General features: G+C 40.2%; 1 protein-coding gene across 1 annotated transcript in view; it reads right to left on the bottom strand.

Moving 5' to 3' along the window:
• The window catches only part of LOC139765858 (uncharacterized), a 378,458-nt gene that overhangs the window by 160,136 nt on the left and 190,884 nt on the right, over positions 1–27,438 (bottom strand). The window contains exons 3-7 of the mRNA XM_071693716.1: positions 25,695–25,920; positions 23,527–23,746; positions 10,511–10,618; positions 5,441–5,580; positions 166–312 (exon numbers count right to left, since the gene is read on the bottom strand). Coding sequence (XP_071549817.1) covers positions 166–312; positions 5,441–5,580; positions 10,511–10,618; positions 23,527–23,746; positions 25,695–25,905 — 826 coding nt within the window. The 5' untranslated portion in view covers positions 25,906–25,920. The remainder of the gene's footprint in view (positions 1–165; positions 313–5,440; positions 5,581–10,510; positions 10,619–23,526; positions 23,747–25,694; positions 25,921–27,438) is intronic.

Consider the following 27,438-nt stretch of genomic DNA (forward strand, 5'->3'; position numbering starts at 1 on the left):
GCCTAGAATATCTAGTTCATGACATTGCATATGATGAGGAGAGTTACATCTGTGAATATAAAACTGCAACTTAAACAATAACTATGAATAATCTAGTGCGAAAATATGAAAAGAAGTAACAAATTTAAGAAAAAATACAGGAATAGATTCATAAAAAAAATTTACCTGCATATGATGCAAAGAGGACAGCACATTCTTGATTATGTTTGCACCTTGACGGAGTATACATTCCCTTTTCACAGCCAAGATTAGCTGGACAGAAGTATTCTCCTGTTTCTGGGTCTATCATCTTACTAGACAATAAATCCAGTTCTGGAAGGATAAAAAAAATCAATACTGATCCAACTGAGCATACAAAATTCAAGCACTAGGTGCTGCATCTTTTATCTTTTCCAGTATTGCACATATTGCTCAAAAATGTTTGTCCAGCAGCCCATACAACCACAATAAATAACTGGTCTCAGGAATTTACTTATTCACATACAATTAAAAACATTTACTTGACTACCTGATCCTGCTGTTACACATCAGCAATCCAACTCCTGATTATATCTATCAACAGAGTCAGAATACACTTACAAACTGTAAATCAGTCTTAACCTTTGTATACTTTACAATGATATCATCAGCTCATCTACCTCCCACAGCTCATTCCTAGACTAATCCGTCATGCTGGAGGCTGTGACCCATACTTCTACATATCTAACACATTGAAAATGGTCTCTCATACTATAAAGGAGTCTATCAAAGCTCTTCTAAACTTTTTCCACTGAAAGTCCAGTGTTCCTAAAGGCTGTACGGAATACATTAAGGAATTTGGGGCTCCAGTTTCATGTTTTCCTACTGTACCTTTTGATTTCAGCAATAATATATTTAGTTCTTCCATGCCTGTCATGCTAAAAGGGAAAATTTTCAAATGCAGATTGGAAACCATGCCCTCCCAAGATTTTTTAAGTGTAGGTTATGAAGAAACGAGAAGGTGGTGAAAGTAAGGGAGCTTGGAAAAGACTTATGTGAAGAAACACCAGAAGAGAGAAAGTGTAGAATGGCAAAAGATGAGAGTACTAAAGCTAAGAGGAGGAAGTCTTTAGAGCAGCAATGCTAGCATGGCCAAGAAAAGTGTGGCATGCAAAAGGTGGGAGGTGAGCTTGTGAAAAAGGATATTGACTAGTGGGAAGAAAATGTTGAATTGCTAATGAAAGAGAAACGGGAGGTGTATAGGTGGAACTCATAGAAAAGGGGTGCAAATGCTTGAGAGAAGTAAAAGGGAAATCAGCATAAGCTCAAGAGGAAGGTGCAAGGCTGAAATAGAGGGCAAGTATCATTTCCAATATCAGTACACTCCAATGAGAATAAGGTGTTTTGGAAGTAGGCTAATAGCGAGAGAAAACAGAACAAATTGGAACATCGGCGAAGGAAGCAAATGGCGAACTGGTAACAAATAATGATGATGTGAGAAGGATGGAATGAGTATTGTGATGAACTGTTAAATGTGTTTGAAGTACACAGTGGCAAATGTAAGGCGTCTGAATTGGGGAGGAATGCAAAGTGAAAGACTCATGGAAAGTGGTCAGGTAAAGAGAGATGCTGTGAAAGCCTTGTGGAAGATGAAATGTGACAAGGCAACTGAAGTGGAAGGTAACTAAGATGAATTTCTTAAGAAAGGAGGAGAATGGGTTGTCAACTGATAAATTATGATTTTCAATGTAAGTATGGATCATGGTGAGGTGCTTGAGCATTGGCAGAATGCATGTGAAGTGCTATTGCATAAAGGCAGAGGAAAAAGACGAGTGTTAAAATTAGTGAGGTATAGCTTTGTTGATTGTAACTGGTATGTATCATGGGAGTGGTGACTTAGGGTAAAGCAAGAACAGAGCATCAGGTAGGGGAAAGAAAATGTGGTTACAGGAGTGGCAGAGGAATTGTGGATTGGGGTTTACTTTGAAAAATGTGTGAGAGAAACACTTACAGAAATAGAAGGATTTGTATGAGGCATTTGTATATGCACTGGAAGCATGCGATAAGGTTGATAGGAATGCCTTAAGGGGTCTTAAGATGTAGGATGAAAGCTACTAGAAGCAGGGAGAAGTTTTAAACAAGAAAGTAAGGTGCATCCGCAAGTATAAAAAGAGGAGAGTTAATGGTTCCAAGTAAAGGTGTGTCTACAGTAGGGGTGTGTGATGTCACCATGGTTGTTTAACGTGTTTGGATGAGGTTGTAGAGGAGGTAAATGCATGAGTCCCGGAAAGAGTGGCAAGCAGTAGTCCGTAGAGAGTAAGGGAAGGCCAGAGAAGTAAGTCCAGTGTTGTTTGCTGGTGACACAGCAATAGTGCCAGATTTGAGTTAGAAACTACAGAAGCTGAAGTCTAACTTTGGGAGAGCATGTGAAAGGAGGTTAAGAGTAAATGTGAATAAAGGCATGGGTATAGGAACAGGTTAACTGGGGTGTGAGTTTGAATGGATAAAATGGAAAAAATCTGGAGGAACTGAAGTGTTTTATATAACTGGGAGAGGAATAGGCAGCAAATGGAACCATGGATGCGGAGTCACTGGGTGGTTGAGGAGATGAAAGTTTTAGGATCACTGAGGGCTGTGTGGAAAGGGAGATTGCAATCTGTTAAAATGAAAATGGGGATGTTTGAAGGTATAGTATTCTCCACAATGATGTATGGATGTGAAGCATGGGCTATAGACAAGGATGTGCGAAGGAAGGTGGATCTGTTAGAAATTAATTGTTTGAGAACAATATGTGGGATTAAGTGGTTTGATCACGTAAGCCAAAAATGGGTAAGAGAGAGGAGAGGTAATAAGAAAAGTTTGGTTATGAAAGAGATGAAGAGGATAAGTTGAAACTGTTTGGGCATGTGTCAAAAGAGGAGAAATGGAGGGGGAGACCAAATTGGAGATGGAGGAATGAAAAAAAAAGATTTCGAGAATTTGGAATTTGACCAGATATTCCCAATCACCAGTCCTTTATCAGCACACAACTTCACAAGCAGTTCAACATTTCCTTTCACACTTCTGAATACCCTCAATCCCCCCAATTACAACCTAAAATACCACATTAATCACCCTCACAATTAATTCAACCATCATTAATATCTGGCATCTTACTCAAAACTGCTTGCACACTTACTCAGCTGCTCCCAAATCACTTGCATTTCATGACCTTACTTCTCATGGCCAAATGCATAAGCACTAATAACCCATATTTCACTATCCACTTTCAATTTTACCCACATCATTCTGAAATTTACATCCTCACATTCTATCACACATTCCCACAACAACTCCTGCTTCCGTAACAGTGCTTCTCCTTTCTTAGCCCTTGTCCTATGACCTACCCCTGACTTTAAGACATTTCAAAACCATTCTTTCCCTTTACCCTTGAGCTTAGTATCACCCAAGCCAGAACATTCAAGTTTCTTTCATCAAACATATTACCTATCTCTCCTCACTTCTCATGATAGTTACATGCACACATATTTCGACACCCTAGCCTGAGAGGAGGAGGAGAAGGAGGAGGAGGAGGAGGAGGAGGAGGAGGAGGAGGAGGAGGAGGAGGAGGAGGAGGAGGAGAGGAGGAGGAGGAGGAGGAGGAGGAGGAAAGGAAGAGGAAGAGGAAGAGGAGGAGGAGGAGGAGGAGGAGGTGGTGGTACCCTGCACCCATTCCCTTTAGTAGCCTTCTACAACATGCAAGGAATACAGATGTAGAAGTCTTTTTCTCCTACCCCAGGGATATACATTCTCTCTTCCAACTCATACACATGCTTTACATCCTTGGTAAAAACTTTTCACTGCTTCTAGCAACTTACCTTCCACACCATACACTCGTTAAAACCTTCCACAAAGCATCTCTATCAACTCTACCATAACCCTTCTCCAGATCCACAAATGCTACATACAAATCCATCTGTTTTTATATATATTTCTCACACACATTCTTCAAAGCAAACACACTGCTTTTCCCCAATCTGATCTCTTCACCTCCTCAGTCAATACCCTCACATGTAATTTCCCAGGAATACTCAACAAACTTATGCTTCTGTAATTTGAACACTCACCTTTATCCCCTTTGCCTTTGTACAATGGCACTATACATGCATTCTGCCAATTCTCAGGTATTTCACCGCGATCTATACATACACTGAATATCCTTACCAACTAATCAACAACACAGTCATCCCCTTTTTTTAATAAATTCTACTGCAATGCCATCCAAACCAGCCACCTTGCCAGATTTCATCTTCCACAAAGCTCTAACTACTTCTCTCTTCACCAAACCATTCTTCATCACCCTCTCACTTTGCACACCTACCCAACCAAAACACCCTATATCTGCCACACTATCATCAAACATATTTAACAAACCTTCAAAATACTCACTCCACCTCCTTCTCACTTCATCACTACCTGTTATTACTTCCCCACTCGCCCCCTTCAACAATGTTCCCATTTGTTCTCTTTTCTTATGCACATTATTTACCTCCTTCCAAAATATCTTTTTATTCTTCCTAAATCTAATGATACTCTCTCAACCTAACTCTCATTTCCTCTTTTTCAACAACTGCACCTTTCTCTTGACCTCCTGCTGCTTTCTTTTATACATCTCCCAGTCACTTGCACTCTTCTTCCCACCACTCACTACCCTTTCTAATCTGCCCTCCCCCTACCTTTCTCATGCCATGTGCATCTTTTGTGCAAGCCATCACTGCTTCCCTAAATGCATCTCATTCTTCACCCACTCCCCTCATGTCAATCGCTCTCACCTTTTACCATTTTACACTCAATCTCTCCTGGTACTTCCTGACACAAGTTTCCTTTCCAAGCTCACATATTCTCACCACTCTCTTCTCCCCAACATTCTCTCTTCTTTTTTGAAAACATTTACAAATCTTCACCTTTGCCTCCACAAGATAGTGATCAGACATCCCTTCCACTGTTCCTCTCAGCACACTAACATCCAAAAATCTCTCTTTTACATGATCATCAATTAACATGTAATTCAATATCGCCCTCCGACCACCTCAACTCACATACGTATACTTATGTATATCTCTCTTTTTAAACCAGGTATCCCCAATCACCCGTCCTTTTTCAGCACACAAATCCACAAGCTCTTCACCATTTCCATTTCAAAACTAGGAAAATATTGATGAAAGAACCTAGCATACAACTGTGTGTAATTACCAAGTCTACCACTTAGAGCCAGCTAAAGAGTGAACAGAAGACTTCAAGATAGTGTGAAAAGCATACAGACCTGCACTAATCACAAAAAGCTTACCCTTCACAATCATATGAATAATCTTATGTATTTTCTTTTACTTTTGTAGCTAAACATTTCCGAGAAAACGTTATTCTAATAAGCACTGAAGTACTATTGCACCTTTTTACTGGCTTAGCAAACTACAACTGGAAAACAAATTATATCATCACTAACCTTGAGGTGTCCTTGAAAACAGATGGAGAGCTGGAGAATTTGAGGTGATGAAAGATCTCCAGTGTTCAACTATAAATTCATGTGAAGTAAGAAGTTTTGCAGGTAAAAACCACCCATAGCGTCCACCAAATCCAAGATAGCTAGGGGTACAACAGAATGAGAGACATTAGAATTTTGATATATATCAAACTGTATAATCATTTTTACATAGTAAGTATGCCATCAAAACTCAAAGCAGAATACTTTGCTAAAGAAAATCTTCTTCACAGAGATAACCTTAATGAAAATTAGCCTTTAACAGAAATAAAATGGTGAGAAAGATGTGAGGAATTTTAGTGATTACAATAAAACTAAAATACATGTTAGCCTGAACATAGAGAAAGAGCAATGAGGAATGTGTGGAAGGAGAGAACATTATCTCGGAGAGCAAAAATGGGTATGTCTGAAGGAATAGTAGTTCCAATAATGTTTCATGGTTGCGAGGCATGGGCTATAGATAGGTTGCGCAGAGGAGGGTGGATATGTTGGAAATGAAGACAATATGTGAAGTGAGATGGTTTGATTAAGTAATGAAAGGGTGAGAGAGATGAGTGGAAATAAAAAGTGTGTGGTTGAGAGAGAAGAGGGTGTGATGAAATGGTTTGGACATATGGAGAAAAGGAGTAAGGAAAGACTGTCAAACAGGATATATGTGTCAGAGGTGGAGGGAACAAAGAGAGGCAGAAGACTAAATTAGAGGTGGACGGATGGAGTGAAAAAGATTACAAGAGATCAGGACCTGAACATACAGGAGGGTGAGAGGTGTGCGAGGAATAGAGTGAAATGGAGTGATGTGGTATATGGGGGTTGAAGTGCTGTCAATGGACTGAACCAGGTCATGTGAAATGTCTGGAGTAAACCATGGAAAGGTCTGTGGGGCCTGGATGTGGAGCTGTGATTTTGGTCAATTAAACATGAGATAGAGAATGAGTGTGGACTTTTTTTGTGTTTTTCCTGGAGCTACCTTGCTGAAGCAGGGAACAGAGATGTTGTTTTTCTGTGGGGCGGGGTAGCACCAGAAATGGATGAAGGCAAGCAAGTATGAATACATAACTGTGTATATACGTACATGACTGTGTATTTACTTTCTTACACACTAATAACATATTCCCACAACTCCTGCTTCAGGAGTAGTGCTCCTCCTTCCTTAGCTCTTGTCCACTCACCAACCCCTGACTTTACTCCAAAGACATTCCCAAACCATTCTTCCCCTTTACCCTTGAGCTTTGTTTCATGCAAAGCCAGAACATTCAGGTTTCTTTCCTCAAACATACTTCCTATCTCTCCTTTCTTCTCATCTTAGTTACATCCACACACATTCAGAAACCCCAGTCTGAGCCTTCGAGGGGAATAAGCAATCCCCGCTTGACTCCTTCTGTATCCCTTTTCAGAAATTGAAATACAAGGAGGGGAGGGTTTCCAGCCCCCCGCTCCTGCCCCCTTTAGTCACCTTCTACGACAGGCGGGGAATATGTGGGAAGTATTTTTTCTCCCCTATCCCCTATTTTTCCACTAAAGGGAGAAAGTTCAACACAGGTGAGGTTTAATCTTAAACTTTCTTCTGTAAAAAAATTTTTTTTAACTTATTTACACTGTCTGCATTTGCAGTTCCCTCTCTTAGTATCTTCCATATGTTCACAATTCTATTCCTATAGAAATACTTCTTTGCATCTTTGGCAACTTATAATTTTCTTTGTTTTTTGTTGTGCATGCTCATCAACTTGGCACTTCTTCTAAAAACTTATCTATGTTTACCTTATCAAACCCATTCAGAAGCTTGTCTGATGCTGTCATATCTCCAGTTTTCCTCCTTTTTCTCAAATGAGTAATTCCATATCCTCTTGTCCAACCCATATCACAGCTCCCACACTTCTATAATATTCCCTCTCTACCTCTGGAACTTCTCCAGTATAAAAATGTACATTATCCCCACAAGTCTGGTGTTGTACACTCTAGCTTAGGTCCTTCTTTCTTTTTATAGAAAACAGTTTGGCACAAGCAAAACATGCTCTAATCAAAGCCTTCTTGTGTGGAAAGAAATTAAAGAGAAATAGAATGAAGAAATTAATCAGAGCTACTCAGGTGTTTGGAAACCTGACCCCTCAAAGATGGAATGGTTAAAGGATGATAGAAAAACACAAGAAGGAAGAAAATTCTATAGTTTAGGGGTTCAGGAAAAGTCTTGGTGGCAGGGACACATGCAGACAGCTCATACAGGTAATAGCTCTAAATGATATTTTGAAAAATTTCTGTCTTGGTGTATCTGGTGCTAAGCACTATGTATTCTCCTTATGTGAGGTTCTAGGAATACCATAAGTAAGATGCCAACCCCTCAATCTTTCAAACTTTAAACCTTTGGCCACAAATTACAGCTGAAGTCGTAACACGTAGTTTTCCTTGTCATCAAGAAATAGGGATAAGGTCCACAGCCGTCCAAAAACAATTCATACATCTCATGTAGTTTACTGACCCTCCCCAACAAGAAATAGCACCAAGGTCTTGTGAAGTGCTGCCCACATGCTGATGCCAACTTAAACCTCACCAATAACAATGACTCAGCCAGCTGACTGCCACCAACCACACAGTGATTCATTCCAATCTACTATGGTTTCACTTTGTTTTTACAATCATTTAGGTGATCTATGGGTGTTCCAATGTCAAAATATACAGAGCGAGAGTGTATTATGTAGCAATTCATAAATAAAGTTGCAAAATGATAATTTACGATTGTCTAATTTGTGCTCATAATTTAATGAAAGCTCATGATATGGCAACAAAAGACTGCTTAGCATCCCTCTAAACCTGGAATCTTTATTCTTTTGCACCCTTTACAGTTTGTTCATTTTGACTGTGTGCTATAATATAATGCATCACACATGATAACACATAATGCTTTTGAAAAATGCTTATGAAATGGCAATGCAGGGCTGCTAGCATCTCTTTAAATCCAGCACTTAACCTTATTTTTTCACACCCTTAACGATTTGTTCATCATCATAAATTCAATGAACATGAAATCTACTTCATTCAAGGAAGTTATGCCTCCTGCAGGGATCAGACCATATAACCTTTATCATCACTTTTTCTTCATTCATTTCTTCACTAATATCTGATGTCTTCGAGAAATTCTTATGCCAGATTACCTTACAATACTTGGTTAATAGTGATCCTATTCTACCTTTCATGTTTTCCTTAGCAATGCACGTATGTAAAAATTCCTTGGGATGATTTTCAACATCAATATAAAGTCTTTTGTCATTTTTGCACTTCCTTTGTCTTATAACCATTTTACATGAATTCCCTATACATTTTCAGTATTTCGAGATTTTCCTAGTTCTTCCTGAACTTTTTCTTACACACCTTTTTCTTATAAAAAATTAATTCTTCCTCATCATTAAGGCCAGTTTCAGGTTAGCATCAACTCCTCATCTGTTTTGATTCTTCATTTGTAATAAGAAATATTTTGTTTTTAGAAATCCTCCTCATCTCTTCCACTGTATTAATATCAAGGAGTTTTATCGTTAATATCTTTATGTTAGTGTCTTATTTTCTCATAGTTACATGCCAGAGCCTCACCTACTTTGCAGGTGTTGATCAAGTCTCAGTGGTGACCAAATGATCAAGGATATTTTTGCTGTAAGAATATGCCTACCTACCTATAAGAAACTGCAGAAGCTGGTGACTGAGTTTGGTAAAGTGTGTGAAAGAAGAAAGTTAAGAGTAAATGTGAATAAGAGCAAGGTTATTAGGTACAGTAGGGTTAAGGGTCAAGTCAATTGGGAGGTAAGTTTGAATGGGGAAAAACTGGAGGAAGTAAAGTGTTATAATATCTGGGAGTGGATCTGGCAGCGGATGGAACCATGGAAGTCGAAGTGGATCATAGGGTGGGGGAGGGGGCGAAAAGTCTGGGAGCCTTGAAGAATGTATGGAAGTCGAGAACATTATCCCGGAAAGCAAAAATGGGTGTTTGAAGGAATAGTGGTTCCAACAATGTTGTATGGTTGCAAGGCGTGGGCTATGGATAGAGTTGTCCACAGGAGGATGGATGTGCTGGAAATGAGATGTTTGAGGACAATGTGTGGTGTGAGGTGGTTTGATCGAGTAAGTAACGTAAGGGTAAGAGAGATGTGTGGAAATAAAAAGAGCGTGGTTGAAAGAGCAGAAGAGGGTGTTTTGAAATGGTTTGGGCACATGGAGAGAATGAGTGAGGAAAGATTGACCAAGAGGATATATGTGTCGGAGGTGGAGGGAACGAGGAGAAGTGGGAGACCAAATTGGAGGTGGAAAGATGGAGTGAAAAAGATTTTGTGTGATCGGGGCCTGAACATGCAGGAGGGTGAAAGGAGGGCAAGGAATAGAGTGAATTGGATCGATGTGGTATACCGGGGTTGACGTGCTGTCAGTGGATTGAATCAGGGCATGTGAAGCGTCTGGGGTAAACCATGGAAAGCTGTGTAGGTATGTATATTTGCGTGTGTGGACGTATGTATATACATGTGTATGGGGGTGGGTTGGGCCATTTCTTTCGTCTGTTTCCTTGCACTACCTCGCAAACGCGGGAGACAGCGACAAAGCAAAAAAAAAAAAAAAAACCTATAAGCAGCTATGAAGAGATTCAGACATAACTGCAAGGCTACTGAAAAGTGCTCATCACACATTTGCTCGATGAATAAAACTATCCTTCTCAGCTGCTGCCACCTGCATTACCTAACAACATATACCTACGACAAAATTTTGACAACAGTAATGGTTAAAGCAAACACTCCATGTTTTGCTTGATTAGTACTACTGTTTTGTCAGCCAACATATATATAACAAATATGTCAGTTCTGAGTTCATTCAGAACAGTTTGAAATTATTCACATAAGTTTCTGAACTTATGGCTATGACTAATAATGCACTGCACACTATTTCCATTTCACATCCTGGGTTCTCATATTCTTCCTATATCAGTCTACTATATTCCGTATTATTAACGGTGACTTTATTTCTTCCTTTGAGCCTCCTAGAGAAGAAGAATAATCAACATACCTGTTAGATTCAAAGTCAGATGTTAGAGGTTCTAAACTGTATCCTGGTGGTATCCATACTTCCAGATTGACCATTGCCCTTGGTATTCTGACTTCTATACTGCTTTTGCTGAAAAGAGGAAACATTTCACTTGGGAAGAAACACAAAACACTCAATAAAACAATACAATTTACAATTCTGCACTGTATAATCATTAATCAACCTCTTATCTTAAAATTCAAGACAATCTTTTTCTTGTTTCATCAATTGATAATCAAAGCTAAAGAGTTATCACATAAAATAAAGACACACAAAGTAGACATGAACTAATATAGATACAAACATATATATGAACATGCTGATAAATACTATCTTAACACCCCCAGCTTTTAACTCGGGAATCATTTTGACTTTTCTTCAGGATGAAAATTTCCCAGGGTACCAGAAACTTCTTCAACCATCCATTTAGATGAAGTTTCAGAAAGAGGATTTTGAGGAAAATCTCATCCATGAGCCTCACACACAAAAACATAGTGATGACTCCTCCTTTTCATCGCCACTTACTTCGTTAGCATCACCAGTGTTCCATTGATGACCGAGATGTCGAAGATGAAGGGCGACAAATTCCAGTCCTCTACAACCCGCTGTCCACTACGCAGTACATGGGATGAGGTGTATTCTTCACTGAAGTGTAACTTTATACCCAATGTCTGCTTACAGCGTTTTAATTTTTCAATGAACATATTGACCTTGAAACCTTACATATCCATCAAAAAGGATCAAGTACATGAATAGTGTTTAACATGCACCAAGGCAATAATGCATGTAAATAAAGAGGGATTTGCCCCTCATTTCTATAGTATTCATGCCCATTTCATGAACATAGCTGGCACAAAACAAATTTATTACCACCAATAAATCATTGTTGTTTCCATCATTCGTGTAATACACTCATGTTCATTATGCATAAAGAGGGAACAAGTGCATTTCTTATGTTACTGTTTCCACTTGCTTAACTTCATATTGTCTATGACATCATGCGACCAATAATCAAGTGATGAATTTTTCAGTCTCTTCATTGTGTACAGAGCAGTCCAGTCCTCAAGGTGCAATGTCTGTCTGATATACAATTTTCATAAACACTTGGAGTTCCACCCTACTGAATGTTATCCCATAGGATTTTAATCAAACATCCCACATATAATGAAGTATTACTCGCCCAGTAAATGGAGTTTATTCTATAACTTACATTTTATTAGGACTGGAAGTGCCAGATTAATGCATGCAGCAAGTACCTCCTACCGCTTCATGCACCTCACAGAAAAACCTAGAAAAATACTGTCCCATGTCCACTTACTGCCCAAACATAAATCCTCCCCTCCAGGTTTTACTTTTCCAAGGGAGGGAACAGAGAAGGGGCCAAGTGAGAATTTTCTCTCCAAGGCTCAGTCCTCTGTTCTCAACACTACCTCATTAAAGCAGGAAATGGTGAATATGTATGAAAAAAAAAATATATATAAATATATATATATATATATATATATATTACAGTTTCAGTTTTCAGTTTTCTAAATTGTTTCTTACATTTTTCATATGTATATATATGTATGTGTGTGTGTGTGTATATGTGCGTATGTATGTGTATGTGTGTGTATGTGTATATGTATATATATATGTATATTATCCCTGGGGATAGAGGTGAAAGAATACTTCCCACGTATTCCTCGCGTGTCGTAGAAAGCGACTAGAGGGGAAGGGAGCGGGGGGCCAGAAATCCTCCCCTCCTTGTATTAACTTTCTAAAATGGGAAACAGAAGAAGGAATCATGCGGGGAGTGCTCATCCTCCTCGAAGGCTCAGAGTGGGGTGCCTAAATGTGTGTGGATGTAACCGAGATGTGAAAAAAGGAGAGATAGGTAGTATGTTTGAGGAAAGGAACCTGGATGTTTTGGCTCTGAGTGAAACGAAGCTCAAGGGTAAAGGGGAAGAGTGGTTTGGGAATGTCTGGGGAGTAAAGTCAGGGGCTAGTGAGAGGACAAGAGCAAGGGAAGGAGTAGCAATACTCCTGAAACTGGAGTTGTGGGAGTATGTGATAGAATGTAAGAAAGTAAATTCTCGATTAATATGGGTAAAATTGAAAGTTGATGGAGAGAGGTGTGCATATGCACCTGGGCATGAGAAGAAAGATCATGAGAGGCAAGTGTTTTGGGAGCAGCTGAATGAGTGTGTTAGTGGTTTTGATGCACGAGACCGGGTTATAGTGATGGGTGATTTGAATGCAAAGGTGAGTAATGTGGCAGTTGAGGGAATAATTGGTATACATGGGGTGTTCAGTGTTGTAAATGGAAATGGTGAAGAGCTTGTAGATTTATGTGCTGAAAAAGGACTGATGATTGGGAATACCTGGTTTAAAAAGCGAGGTATACATAAGTATACTTATGTAAGTAGGAGAGATGGCCAGAGAGCGTTATTGGATTACGTGTTAATTGACAGGCGTGCGAAAGAGAGACTTTTGGATGTTAATGTGCTGAGAGGTGCAACTGGAGGGATGTCTGATCATTATCTTGTGGAGGTGGAGGCTATGGTGAAGATTTGTATGGGTTTTCAGAAAAGAAGAGTGAATGTTGGGGTGAAGAGGGTGGTGAGAGTAAGTGAGCTTGGGAAGGAGACTTGTGTGAGGAAGTACCAGGAGAGACTGAGTACAGAATGGAAAAAGGTGAGAACAATGGAAGTAAGGGGAGTGGGGGAGGAATGGGATGTATTTAGGGAATCAGTGATGGATTGCGCAAAAGATGCTTGTGGCATGAGAAGAGTGGGAGGTGGGTTGATTAGAAAGGGTAGTGAGTGGTGGGATGAAGAAGTAAGAGTATTAGTGAAAGAGAAGAGAGAGGCATTTGGACGATTTTTGCAGGGAAAAAATGCAATTGAGTGGGAGATGTATAAAAGAAAGAGACAGGAGGGCAAGAGAAAGGTGCAAGAGGTGAAAAAAAGGGCAAATGAGAGTTGGGGTGAGAGAGTATCATTAAATTTTAGGGAGAATAAAAAGATGTTCTGGAAGGAGGTAAATAAAGTGCGTAAGACAAGGGAGCAAATGGGAACTTCAGTGAAGGGCGCAAATGGGGAGGTGATAACAAGTAGTGGTGATGTGAGAAGGAGATGGAGTGAGTATTTTGAAGGTTTGTTGAATGTGTTTGATGATAGAGTGGCAGATATAGGGTGTTTTGGTCGAGGTGATGTGCAAAGTGAGAGGGTTAGGGAAAATGATTTGGTAAACAGAGAAGAGGTAGTGAAAGCTTTGCGGAAGATGAAAGCCGGCAAGGCAGCAGGTTTGGATGGTATTGCAGTGGAATTTATTAAAAAAGGGGGTGACTGTATTGTTGACTGGTTGGTAAGGTTATTTAATGTATGTATGACTCATGGTGAGGTGCCTGAGGATTGGCGGAATGCATGCATAGTGCCATTGTACAAAGGCAAAGGGGATAAGAGTGAGTGCTCAAATTACAGAGGTATAAGTTTGTTGAGTATTCCTGGTAAATTATATGGGAGGGCATTGATTGAGAGGGTGAAGGCATGTACAGAGCATCAGATTGGGGAAGAGCAGTGTGGTTTCAGAAGTGGTAGAGGATGTGTGGATCAGGTGTTTGCTTTGAAGAATGTATGTGAGAAATACTTAGAAAAGCAAATGGATTTGTATGTAGCACTTATGGATCTGGAGAAGGCATATGATAGAGTTGATAGAGATGCTCTGTGGAAGGTATTAAGAATATATGGTGTGGGAGGCAAGTTGTTAGAAGCAGTGAAAAGTTTTTATCGAGGATGTAAGGCATGTGTACGTGTAGGAAGAGAGGAAAGTGATTGGTTCTCAGTGAATGTAGGTTTGCGGCAGGGGTGTGTGATGTCTCCATGGCTGTTTAATTTGTTTATGGATGGGGTTGTTAGGGAGGTGAATGCAAGAGTTTTGGAAAGAGGGGCAAGTATGAAGTCTGTTGGGGATGAGAGAGCTTGGGAAGTGAGTCAGTTGTTGTTCGCTGATGATACAGCGCTGGTGGCTGATTCATGTGAGAAACTGCAGAAGCTGGTGACTGAGTTTGGTAAAGTGTGTGAAAGAAGAAAGTTAAGAGTAAATGTGAATAAGAGCAAGGTTATTAGGTACAGTAGGGTTGAGGGTCAAGTCAATTGGGAGGTGAGTTTGAATGGAGAAAAACTGGAGGAAGTGAAGTGTTTTAGATATCTGGGAGTGGATCTGGCAGCAAATGGAACCATGGAAGTGGAAGTGGATCATAGGGTGGGGGAGGGGACGAAAATTCTGGGAGCCTTGAAGAATGTGTGGAAGTCGAGAACATTATCTCGGAAAGCAAAAATGGGTATGTTTGAAGGAATAGTGGTTCCAACAATGTTGTATGGTTGCGAGGCGTGGGCTATGGATAGAGTTGTGCGCAGGAGGATGGATGTGCTGGAAATGAGATGTTTGAGGACAATGTGTGGTGTGAGGTGGTTTGATCGAGTAAGTAACGTAAGGGTAAGAGAGATGTGTGGAAATAAAAAGAGCGTGGTTGAGAGAGCAGAAGAGGGTGTTTTGAAATGGTTTGGGCACATGGAGAGAATGAGTGAGGAAAGATTGACCAAGAGGATATATGTGTCGGAGGTGGAGGGAACGAGAAGAAGAGGGAGACCAAATTGGAGGTGGAAAGATGGAGTGAAAAAGATTTTGTGTGATCGGGGCCTGAACATGCAGGAGGGTGAAAGGAGGGCAAGGAATAGAGTGAATTGGAGCGATGTGGTATACCGGGGTTGACGTGCTGTCAGTGGATTGAATCAAGGCATGTGAAGCGTCTGGGGTAAACCATGGAAAGCTGTGTAGGTATGTATATTTGCGTGTGTGGACATATGTATATACATGTGTATGGGGGTGGGTTGGGCCATTTCTTTCGTCTGTTTCCTTGCGCTACCTCGCAAACGCGGGAGACAGCGACAAAGCAAAAAAAAAAAAATATATATATATATATATATATATATATATATATATATATATATATATATATATATATGATAGAGTGGCAGATATAGGGTGTTTTGGTCGAGGTGGTGTGCAAAGTGAGAGGGTTAAGGAAAATCATTTGGTAAACAGAGAAAAGGTAGTAAAAGCTTTGTGGAAGATGAAAGCGGGCAAGGTATTACAGTGGAATTTATTAAAAAAGGGGGTGATTGTATCGTTGACTGGTTGGTAAGGTTATTTAATGTACGTATGATTCAGGGTGAGGTGCCTGAGGATTGGCGGAATGCTTGCATAGTGCCATTGTACAAAGGCAAAGGGGATAAAAGTGGGTGCTCAAATTACAGAGGTATAAGTTTGTTGAGTCTTCCTGGTAAATTATATGGGAGGGTATTGACTGCGAGGGTGAAGGCATGTACAGAGCATCAGATTGGGGAAGAGCAGTGTGCTTTCAGAAGTGGTAGAGGATGTGTGGATCAGGTGTTTGCTTTGAAGAATGTATGTGAGAAATACTTAGAAAAGCAAATGGATTTGTATGTAGCATTTATGGATCTGGAGAAGGCATATGATAGAGTTGATAGAGATGCTCTGTGGAAGGTATTAAGAATATATGGTGTGGGAGGCAAGTTGTTAGAAGCAGTGAAAAGTTTTTATCGAGGATGTAAGGCATGTGTACATGTAGGAAGAGAGGAAAGTGATTGGTTCTCAGTGAATGTAGGTTTGCAGTAGGGAAGTGTGATGTCTCCATGGTTGAGTAATTTGTTTATGGATGGGGTTGTTAGGGAGGTGAATGCAAGAGTTCTGGAAAGAGGGGCAAGTATGCAGTCTGTTGTGAATGAGAGAGCTTGGGAAGTGAGTCAGTTGTTGTTCGCTGATGATACAGCGCTGGTGGCTGATTCATGTGAGAAACTGCAGAAGCTGGTGACTGAGTTTGGTAAAGTGTGTGAAAGAAGAAAGTTGAGAGTAAATGTGAATAAGAGCAAGGTTTATAATATAAGGTACAGTAGGGTTGAGGGTCAAGCCAATTTGGAGGTAAGTTTGATTGGAGAAAAACTGGAGGAAGTGAAGTGTTTTGGATATCTGGGAGTGGATTTGGCAGCGGATGGAACCATGGAAGCGGAAGTGAATCATAGGGTGGGGGAGGGGGCGAAAAGTCTGGGAGCCTTGAAGAATGTGTGGAAGTCAAGAACATTATCTCCGAAAGCAAAAATGGCTATGTTTGAAGGAATAGTGGTTCCAACAATGTTATATGGTTGCAAGGCGCGGGCCACGGATAGAGTTGTGCGCAGGAGAGTGGATGTGCTGGAAATGAGATGTTTGAGGACAATATGTGGTGTGAGGTGGTTTGATCGAGTAAGTAATAATAGGGTAAGAGAGATGAGTGATAATAAAAAGAGTGTGATTGAGAGAGCAGAAGAGGGGGTTTTGAAATGGTTTGGTCACATGGAGAGAATGAGTGAGGAAAGATTGACCAAGAGGATATACGTGTCAGAGGTGGAGGGAATGAGGAGATGTGGGAGACCAAACTGGAGGTGGAAAGATGGAGTGAAAAAGATTTTGAGCAATTGGGGCCTGAACATGCAGGAGGGTGAAAGGCGGGCAAGGAATAGAGTGAATTGGAATGATGTGATATACCAGGGTCAACGTGCTGTCAATGGATTGAACCAGGGCATGTGAAGCGTCTGGGGTAAACCATGGAAAGTTCTGTGGGGCCTGGATGTGGAAAGGGGAGCTGTGGTTTCGGTGCATTATTACATGACAGCTAAAGACTGAGTGTGAACGAATGGGGCCTTTGTTGTCTTTCTAGCGCTACCTTGCGCACATGAAGGGGGAGGGGGTTGTTATTTCATGTGTGGCAGGGTGGCGATAGGAATGAATAAAGGCAGATAGTATGAATTATGTACATGTGTATATATGTATATGTCTGTGTGTGAATATATATGTATACGTTGAGATGTACAGGTATGTATATTTGCGTGTGTGGACGTGTATGTACATACATATGTATGTGGGTGGGTTGGGCCATTCTTTCATCTGTTTTCTTGCCCTACCTCGCTAACACAGGAGACAGCGACAAAGCAAAATAAATAAAATAAATAAATACATACACGTGTATGGGGGTGGGTTGGGCCATTTCTTTTGTCTGTTTCCTTGCGCTACCTTGCAAACGCGGGAGACAGCGACAAAGCAAAATGATAAAAAAAATATATATATAAATACATACATATAATGTGTGTGTGTGGGTGTGTGTGTATGAGTGGATGAGCCATTCTTAGTCTGTTTCCTGGCACTACCTCGATGATGCAGGAAACAGCAATTAAAAAAGGCCATATTCACTCACACTCAATCTCTAGTTCTCATGTGTAATGCACCGAAACCACAGCTACCTATCCACACCCAGGCTCCACAGACCTTTCCATGATTTACCCCAGACGCTTCACATGCCCTGGTTCAGTCTACTGAGAGCATGTCAACCCCTGTATACCACATCATTCCAATTCACTCTATTCCTTGCATGCCTTTCACCCTCCTGTATGTTCTGGCTCCAATCGCTCAACATCTTTATGTATATCATTTATATATTTATCACATTTAACCGCTGTCTCCCACATTAGCGAGGCAATGCAAAGAAACAGACATGGAATGGCCCAACTCACCCACCTACACATGTATATACATAAACGCCCACACACGCACATATACATACATATAGATTTCAACACATACATACATATACATACAGACACATATACATATATACACATGTACATATCCATATATGCTGCCTTCATCCATTCCAGTCGCCACCCCGCCACACACAAAATAGATCCCCCCTCCCCATCTAGCGAGGCAGCAGCAGGAACAGAGAAAAAAAAGGCCACATTTGTTCGCACTCAGTCTCTAGCCGTCACGCGTAATGCACCAAAACCACATCTCCCTTTCCACAGACCTTCTCATGGTCTACCCCAGATGCCCTGGTTCAATCCACTGACAGCACGTCCACCCTGGTATACCAATCATTCCAATTTGCTTTAATCCTTGCACGCCTTTCATCCTCCAGTATGTTCAGGCCCCGATTACTCAAGATCTTTTTCACTCCATCCTTCCACCTCCAATTTGGTCTCCCGCTTCTCCTTATTCCCTCTACCTCTGACACATATATCCTCTGTCAATCTTTCCTCACTCACTCTCTCCATGTGACCAAACCATTTCAACACACCATCTTCTGCTCTCTCAACCACACTCTTTTCATTACCACACATCTCTCTTTATAAAGGATAAACCTGATACTACAAACACTTAAACCCAACATATTTTGCTTAGGTAGCAACAAATATGTAGCTCCCTAAAACAAGAAATATGTCATTTCGGTTAGACATCATTTATGTAAAAAAAAAAAAGTTACGGATATTCTAATCTTTAGTAAGAATATACTAAGCATTTTTGAGGACATATCTTCCTCTCAATACATATAGCTTTCAGAACAGCCTCCATTATTTGCAGAAAATTTTTCTCTCTAGTTTCCACTGCAGGCATCAGATGGAAGCAATGACCAAGGAGACACTACTGCCTCAGTGCCAGAATGAGTGCTGTGGTAACAGTGCAGTAAGCCAGCACTGAAGTTGGTCATATATCCCTAACCTGGCCCAGTTCACTACCTTTCTCTGCTTTATATACATGTAGGATGCTGGAACAACCTCTTCCTTAACACCTTACAACTTGTAACTTAAGCAATTTTTTGCCCTACATCACAAATTTCCATAATCAGTAGGGAAAGGGGAATAAGGATGCTACTTGAAAGCTTAGCTTTGGAGATGCAAACATTCTCTTCTGGGTGAGCAATTGCTCCAACTGTGTGATCTAGTGCTGCATGTTTAATGCTCCTGCTGTAATGTAAGGATGCTGTGATGTGAATGTTAGGTTGTCTGCATATGAATGGACCTTCACATTGAAGTTTGCCTGAGGTAATGGGAAACTCTGAAGGAAAAGAATGAAGAGAGTTGGAGAAAAAACTGCTCCTTGAGGAACTTCACTTCAGATTTTAAGTGACAGTGAGTGACTCTGACTTGCGTCCACGTTGATGCCTACTGCCACAAGCACTGTACAGGAGGGGAGTTGTGGTTCATTGAATCCATCAAAGACGTGTGAGCTCAGTGTGTTGTGTGGTGGTAGCGCTTTTGTGTTTGAAGCCATGCTGAGTTTGTGAGCGGGATTTTTTACGTTTAAATGTTGCAGATCAATTTTTTACAAAGTTTGGATATCAAAAAATACAAGAGAAATAATGCAGTTGGAGGATGTGGAGTTGGGTGCTTTAGAGGGCTTACGGATTGATCATGCTGGCGAGTTTCTAGATGTTGAGGATTTTGCTGTGTAACATGGAGTACTTCAAGATGTTTGTATGTGCTTAAACTGCAAATGGGCCATAGCAATTTATATGAAAGTTGATATATTGTCAGGGTCCATAGCAGGAGCATTTTTCAGTCTTAAGTGAATCTTTTATATCAGTGGGTGTGTAGGGTGGGTGAGCAGTTGTTTCGGCATGAATTTTTGTTTACAAATTTCATGACTTTCCTGTTCTCTAGTGTAGTTGGTTTGTGGCTGATTTCTGTGTAACTTTTCATAAGTATACTTGTGTGTTCTTTAAAGGGATTTCATTGCAAAGGGTCAGAAGTGCTTTATTTCTTTCGGCTCCATTCACATACAGTTTGCCCTCCCACCTCTCCCCACAAAAAAGTTCTGTTCCTGGACCCTATTAATTACCTGATTTATTTGTAAGTCAAAAATATAAAAAAAAAACAATCTTACGTCTATCTCTGCCTACAATAGCACACATGGTTCATGAAACATGAAATCAAGCCACGGCTAATGAAAAAAAAGCAATGCAATCACCGTTTTTCCTTTAGGTTCCTCCTAAGCAAACCTGGTAAAGTCTAATAAATAATAAATCTGCGATTGTTTCAGCTTTACCAAACACTTTATCATGTTCAACTTACTCTCCAGGGTTAAGGTAATTTAGAGGACGAAAAATCCGTCAATAAAGGGTTGAACCCACATAAAATGTCGCCATACACTTGTATATATTTTCGTTAAGCCTCACGCGTTTCCCGCAGGGGTGAGCCACCGTACATTGGCGAAGAAAGTAGCTCCACATTTCGTAAGAATATATGATCGTTCGTATTCTAAAAAAGGGACATTAAAACAGAAAGAGATTGTTCGTAGGTATATATGTTCATATGATACATGCTCGTGAATCATGGACAGTCTGTAGTTCATCCCCAATTCCATGCTCTTTTACTTTACAGTAATCTCTTTTGTGTTATTTCATCGAATACCTTTTGAAAGTCAATCACGTCCGAGTGTAGTTCTGAATACCAGTTAATATACATAACATTGAAAAACTCTAGTAAATTTGGTAAGCATGATCTGTTGAGGAAGCCATTTGGAAGTCAAATTTCATTTTATGATCAAACACTTTTGTAATTTTGTCATATCTTTTCCATCGCCTAACCAAAGACTGATATGAGGTTAACCAAACTTCAAGAATTATCAAGGAATGTAACAAAACGTAATGGAGTAACAACTAATTCCTCGAAAAATTTCTTCAAAATGCTTAAAAATAAAATTACTTTTAAAAATTAGATCAATGAAAAAGTCGGCAAAGAAGTAATTGTACTGTGCGATTTTCACAACCGCGACTGTTCAGAAACTAATGACGACAAGGAGCTGATCTTCACATAAAATAAATATCTTTTTACCTCTGAATGAATAATAAAAGTGCATGTCTCGATTCTAAAGAAAAAAAAATGCCTTGAAGGGTCGATAATGAAAAATTAAAGGGAAGATCTGCTATACAATGGAATGCTCAGATGAAATAAAAAAAAAATTGACTGGCCCTGATATCCTGGCATTCTGAAGATCAAATGGCAAATGATGCTTACTAGATAATAATCTGTATGTAACAAATCGCTGACAGAAGGTAAAGTATCTAAAGACTAGAAAATGATAAATGTCCTCCTGTGTGCAAGGAAGAAAAACAATTTTCTTTTTCTTTTCAATTATTCATATATGATCATAAAATGCCACTGACCCTTCCATAAGCAGAGAGTGAGTTCAGGGAACAGAACGAGTGGCTATGAAATTACAGCCAGGCACCGTATCACAAAAGAAATTATTTATGGTAAAGATAACCAAATGAATTGCACGGACATGTGGGGAAAATGGAGTATTGTAGGATGACCAAGAATGCACCTGCGTGATAAATGAATAAAGGAAATTAATGGTGGAAGGACCTAGAAAGAGTGCAATTACTTAGCCATAAGCATACTTAGATCAAGTATTACTGAGGTGGTAGTGAACCTATTCTTACTACCTTTGGTGTGTATTACAGTACGATATACAACTGATAACGTTACTGACAAATCTTCTTTTCCATATAAAATTTTTTGTCTAAAAATGTAGAAGGTATTCTTCGTCTTATTAGGCTTCCTAAATCTGCACACTTCATTATGAAAGTGGAATGACAACTATATCCGGAAATGTTACCCATGCATAATGTCCTTCCCATCAGCTCTGAGGTCTTCATGGTCTTCTTAGTAGGCAATAAAGACCTTTCAATATTCACAAGGGTCTCTCAGCATGCGCCTTAATTGCCGTTGGTTACCACATGCATCACAAGCATACTGCTGAGATATCAAAGACACACCAACAGCAAATACTTTCCTCATGCACATTCTAAAACAAACATGTGCAATGTCATATGGCATTCTTATCAGGCAAATTATCATAATCATATATTTTGCCAAAGAACGTGGATACATTTTATTGTTAATCACCGCTCAATTCTCACTTTTCCAAACAATGATCAAAAGCTACCATGCATTTCATGCATTATACCAGACAAAAACTCACAAAGCAACTCGACTGTACAATAATCTAAGCACAGTACAAAAATAATAACTAAAGGAGCAAATATATATCATGAAAACATTAAGTTCAACTACACAAACATTTCAAGCTTAGTTTTTCTTTCAGTTGAGGGACATAATTCTACTTTGTGAACATCAAAGTTCTATCATCATAAAACACATATTTCAAAAGGGACCATATGATCCAACATGGCAAGATGTAAAGTAACATGAAGGTAGAGGGTATAAAGATAGTAATTACGATGGGTAACATCCAAAGGGACAGCAAAGAATGCAAAAAATAGACAAGGGCGAATACACACTCAGATAGTGGAAGGGTACGAAACACGAGAAGAGGATATGAGAACTAACAGACCAGTGGAATGTTAATCAACAGAACATCGGAAGGATACGAACCGTGAAAACTGCAAGAAATTATGAACCCTGAAGAAGGTAAGGTGGATAAAATAAAACAGGACAGCTGGGAATTGCTTAAAGGAGAGGAAGCAAACCTACACACCAGACACTTTATCATACGTATCAAGAGTATATAATCAATGTTTTTACATTAGTTTCAATCCTTCTAGTGCCTTGAAAAATAGTGAGTCAACTAAATGGTTGAAGGATGAGCACCAAAGTGGATGTACAGGTACACTAACAGGACAGAAAGAGGATGAATCAAGAGAATCGCACGAGATGTAGGCTATCAAAACCATGGAACAAAACGGCAGCAGAAAAGAACAAATCGTATGGTGTATACAAGACAGCAAGGGGGGTGTGGACCAACAAGAGAAGAGGAGGGGGTGAATCACAAAGAAAACGAGGAAATCTGAGCAGATAAAGAGACCACGAGGATGTGAACCGGACTAGTATGTACATGTAAACCGACAAAAGACCACGAGGAATGTAAACGAACAGGAGAGTAAGATGTGAACCCACAATTGTCTGCAGAAACTGAATGGAAAGGACATAAAGAGGATGTTATCCAACAAGGGACAAGGATCATGTGACTGAAAATGCTATGGACACCAAGGAAATGTGCTTGAACAAGACTGCAGGGTGTGGTGTGAAGTAAAAGAACCGGCACGGATAAGGGAAACAATTTCAACGTCATTAACAAGTCTGCATTTCTGTACTCACCTACTGCTACCCTTTTTCTTATCCGGTTTCATGGCGTTAAGGACGCTGCCTGGGTCGAAGGTGTCAGGCACAGTGATGATGGTAAGGTTCACATAGCCTAGCCACTCCTTCAGAAATATGGCTACCATACGAGTCATAAGCTGCTGCGGAACCCGGCTGGACGTCATCATGGTCAGGGGCTGTTCCTTCTCATCTACATAAAGGCGTTGTGGCTTGACTTCTGTAGAAGAAAATTTGTCTAATCCTAGTTATTCATCATCCAGGCCCAAGTTCTTACAGGGTGAAATGGAGAAAATGTGTGTGTGTGTGTGTGTGTGTGTGTGTATGTGTGTGTGTGTGTAATTACCAATTTGTATGTCAGAGCAGGAGAGTTCTCACTTTAAACCATTAAGAATACTTTAAAGTCTTTGTAGGCTGCTGCCGCTGCTGTATGTGTGTGTGTGTGTGTGTGTGTGTGTGTTATAAAGCCTGGTGTCTGCCTTCACCACTATCAAAAAAGCAAACGATACGATAATAATAGCCAGGCACAAAATAATACTAATGTAATACACAACACCAACACCCAATATACTTTCCATTCCCATTACTCGCAGTTAAAAGTGTTTATCATCAATGAAAATAACCACCACATAGTGTTTCCTTCTCCATTTCTATCACTCAAGCCTCCACTGAAATTAAGTCTTAAGAATCGGAACACACAAGAAAAGTGATGCCAAGACTGCCAGTCGCAATAGGTTTCCCTAGCATATATGTGTGACGATAATTTTTTGACAAGTCACAATAACGGTGAGCAAGTTCGTTTACACTGGAAAAGGCTACAATATGAAGAAGTAAAAAACAAAAACTAAATATGTTGCAAAAAACATGCAGTAGACGTCAGGCACTGTTTGGTGCCTAAATAAATTCCTTCTGCGCTACAGCACAATAAAGTAGCCGGTGATACTAGCAGAAATCATATCTCGTCTACATCGAATAATCTCGCCTGCTTTGTGTACATTGCAAAATGTGACTGCCAAAAATTGGGGAAAAAAAGACACGAAGCGTAAAATATCTTAGTATCCCTACAAACTATTCTCAAACTTCTCTTCATTTTCATAGTTCTAGAGACTTTACAAGAAAAGAAAATGGAGAAGGAGAGTACGGTTCTTCAATCCCTTTCAGCAATTCAAGCAGAAACTTGGGAGGTAATGTTCCATCTTTGAGACTCAACATGCCATCTCCCCTTAAAGTTTAAAGGTAACTAGCCTGGCACAGTTATTTAGTTAAAAAGTCTGCCTTCCCAATCATCAAAATTCATCTACAAGAGACTGAAATTTCACGTTACTTTTTTCACCCATAGATCAGCCTGCAGTGACTAAGGTCATCTGGGCTTGGTAAACCGAAATGTTTGAAGCTGCAGGTCTCCCTATGTTATAATAATAGGCTGCACAACCTGACTGGTCTGGTACATCATAATTAAGTATGTTAGCTCTTTGTGTGTAAATCTTAGGGATGTTCACATAATGTTTCATATGTTTGCCAGAGGCAGTTTATCAAACGATGGCCCCGGATTGTTATGCTACTTCATCTCGTGTTTCTACTACTCAGAGAACTTAATTTCTGTATTCCACTCAGTATGTCATTACAGCGAGTTGCATTCACGTTAGACACAAGTTCTATCAATATTTTCCGTGAATGTGTTAAGATATTTCTGTCATATCTACAATCGAATGCGTAAAGTTTTTAAACTATTCAATCCCAGTCAGATTTCAAGGTCAGTAGTCTCAGACTCTATATACACTAACGTCAGCAGATAGTAGGCTTCTCTTCATTTTACAAACATATCATCATCTTCGTCGATTCAATGACCCCCTTGTTATTATTGCTGTTGCTCATCATACCCCTAGTACCATTTCTGTCTCTAGTACTAAGCCTATCCCAAGCATCAACCCGATCCCTGGCACCAACGTCATTCCTGACACCATACCCATCCCTAACTCCAATACAATTTTACACATGCCTATCCCTGGCACTATTATAGGTCTATCACTGGTATCACGCCCATCCCTGGCACCAAGCCTCATCCTAGGTATATCCTTGGTACCAAGTCAATTTCTGGCATCAGGTCTATCCCTGGCACCAAGCCTATCCCTGACGCTGCACCAAATCACAACTAAAATCTCACGAACCGCGATTGATGGCGTCCTGGTCGAAGCAGCGTGGCACTTCGGTCGAGGGCATCGAGCGTTGCGGGTGTCCCACCAACCTGCCGTGCTGGGGCTCCGAGGTGACGCCCGCAGTGACCCTCACCAGCAGCAGGAGCGACAGCAGAAGCAGTGGTGTCGGGGAGGGCACGGGTGGGCGCCTTCCGCCCACCCGCCTCTCGCTACGCTCGCTCATCGCTCTCACACCATCCTGGAATAGGTAAAAATGCGTTAGTATCCTGCTAAAGACAGCACATATACCACATCCACTATCCTGGGGAAGAAACAAACGTGATAATCCCAGTAATAATCATGAAACATAACCATGCTAACGTCATCCTGTGAAGAGAAAGCTCGATAGTAACACAAATCATGCACACCATACAGTTACTCGTCTTGGTAGCCTATCACATACCAGTAGCCTGTTTATCAAGTAATGTATTCATCAGGTGCTGGCTGCCTTTTCATAGTCTTAGTAGCGTATCTATCCATTATGCACTACCATTCATCAGGCCTTGGATGTCTATTCACTGTCTTGATGGACAATTTATCCACTAAAAGAAGACTCCACAGGAGGCCTACAGTCAGAAGAGGATCTGTGAGTATGTGTTCAAAACTGTATACTTCAGAATTACTCAACACAACGCAAAATCCTTACAAACTTCCTGTGGACTATGTTGCTTTAATACTCAGCCAATGCTGACAGTGCTATCCTTGAGCACGACTGTAAGACCCTTAGTTATGACCTTTAAGGGGCTGGTAACTCTATTCCCCCAGTGGAGAATGAAGTGTTTTATGGTTCCACTGACAATAATTCTCTCTCTCGTGAGTAGCAGATAGCCACTGACCAGTGATGTATATTACCGCTATTCCCCACCTACGTATCAGAAGGGTTTGTGATTGCTACACAATAATCCAGCACTTCAGTGGCTGTCACGTTCCACTCCTTAGGCTCTGATAGAAGTCTTTCCTTTCTTTCTCATCAACCTGAGAGCAGTTAGTTTTCAGTCCGCAAATGTATAATCTCTCCGTCTCTCACACATAACACACGTAACTCACACGACTTTCTCCGTAACCTTCGATCTTCCTGGGTTAAGTGATGGCTTTGCCTTATGGCAATATCTCTTCTTACTCTGATGATGATGATGATGATGATGATGATGATAACCCAAACCACAGACACAGATGAAGACTCAACTGGGGTAAATGTGTTACCGTCTTTTCGCCTGTTACACCCCATCCATAGTGATCACCCATGTGACTTTTTTTTACATTTATGAATTATAAAGAAAGAAAATAAAAGAACTAATAACAGCTCCTATAACAACAATAAGTCTGACAAAAATCATAGGTTCCAATAATGAGAATGCTAATTAATGTGACAATTATACATCAGAGCATTAGCTTGATTACGGCACTAACAACGAGATGGACCGTTTACAAAAATACAATAGCCTAATAATATCAATACCTTTAACCATAACCATAAATAATTACCATAATTTATTCATTTTTGTGGAGTCAAACAAACGGACGAACACATCAGGCTAGCAATTGCTTTCTCTTCCTCCAACTAGACGTGAATGACTGCACATGTTGCCATATCGTGTTCAACACATTTCTATTGACAACAAAAATAAATATTTAGGAAAAACATCGTGAGCATGCACACACATACACATTAGCTTACATATACATACATGCATACACAAAGAGACATAGATACATA

This window comes from Panulirus ornatus, chromosome 56 (genome assembly GCF_036320965.1).
Source record: "Panulirus ornatus isolate Po-2019 chromosome 56, ASM3632096v1, whole genome shotgun sequence".
NCBI classification, from domain to species: domain Eukaryota; kingdom Metazoa; phylum Arthropoda; class Malacostraca; order Decapoda; family Palinuridae; genus Panulirus; species Panulirus ornatus.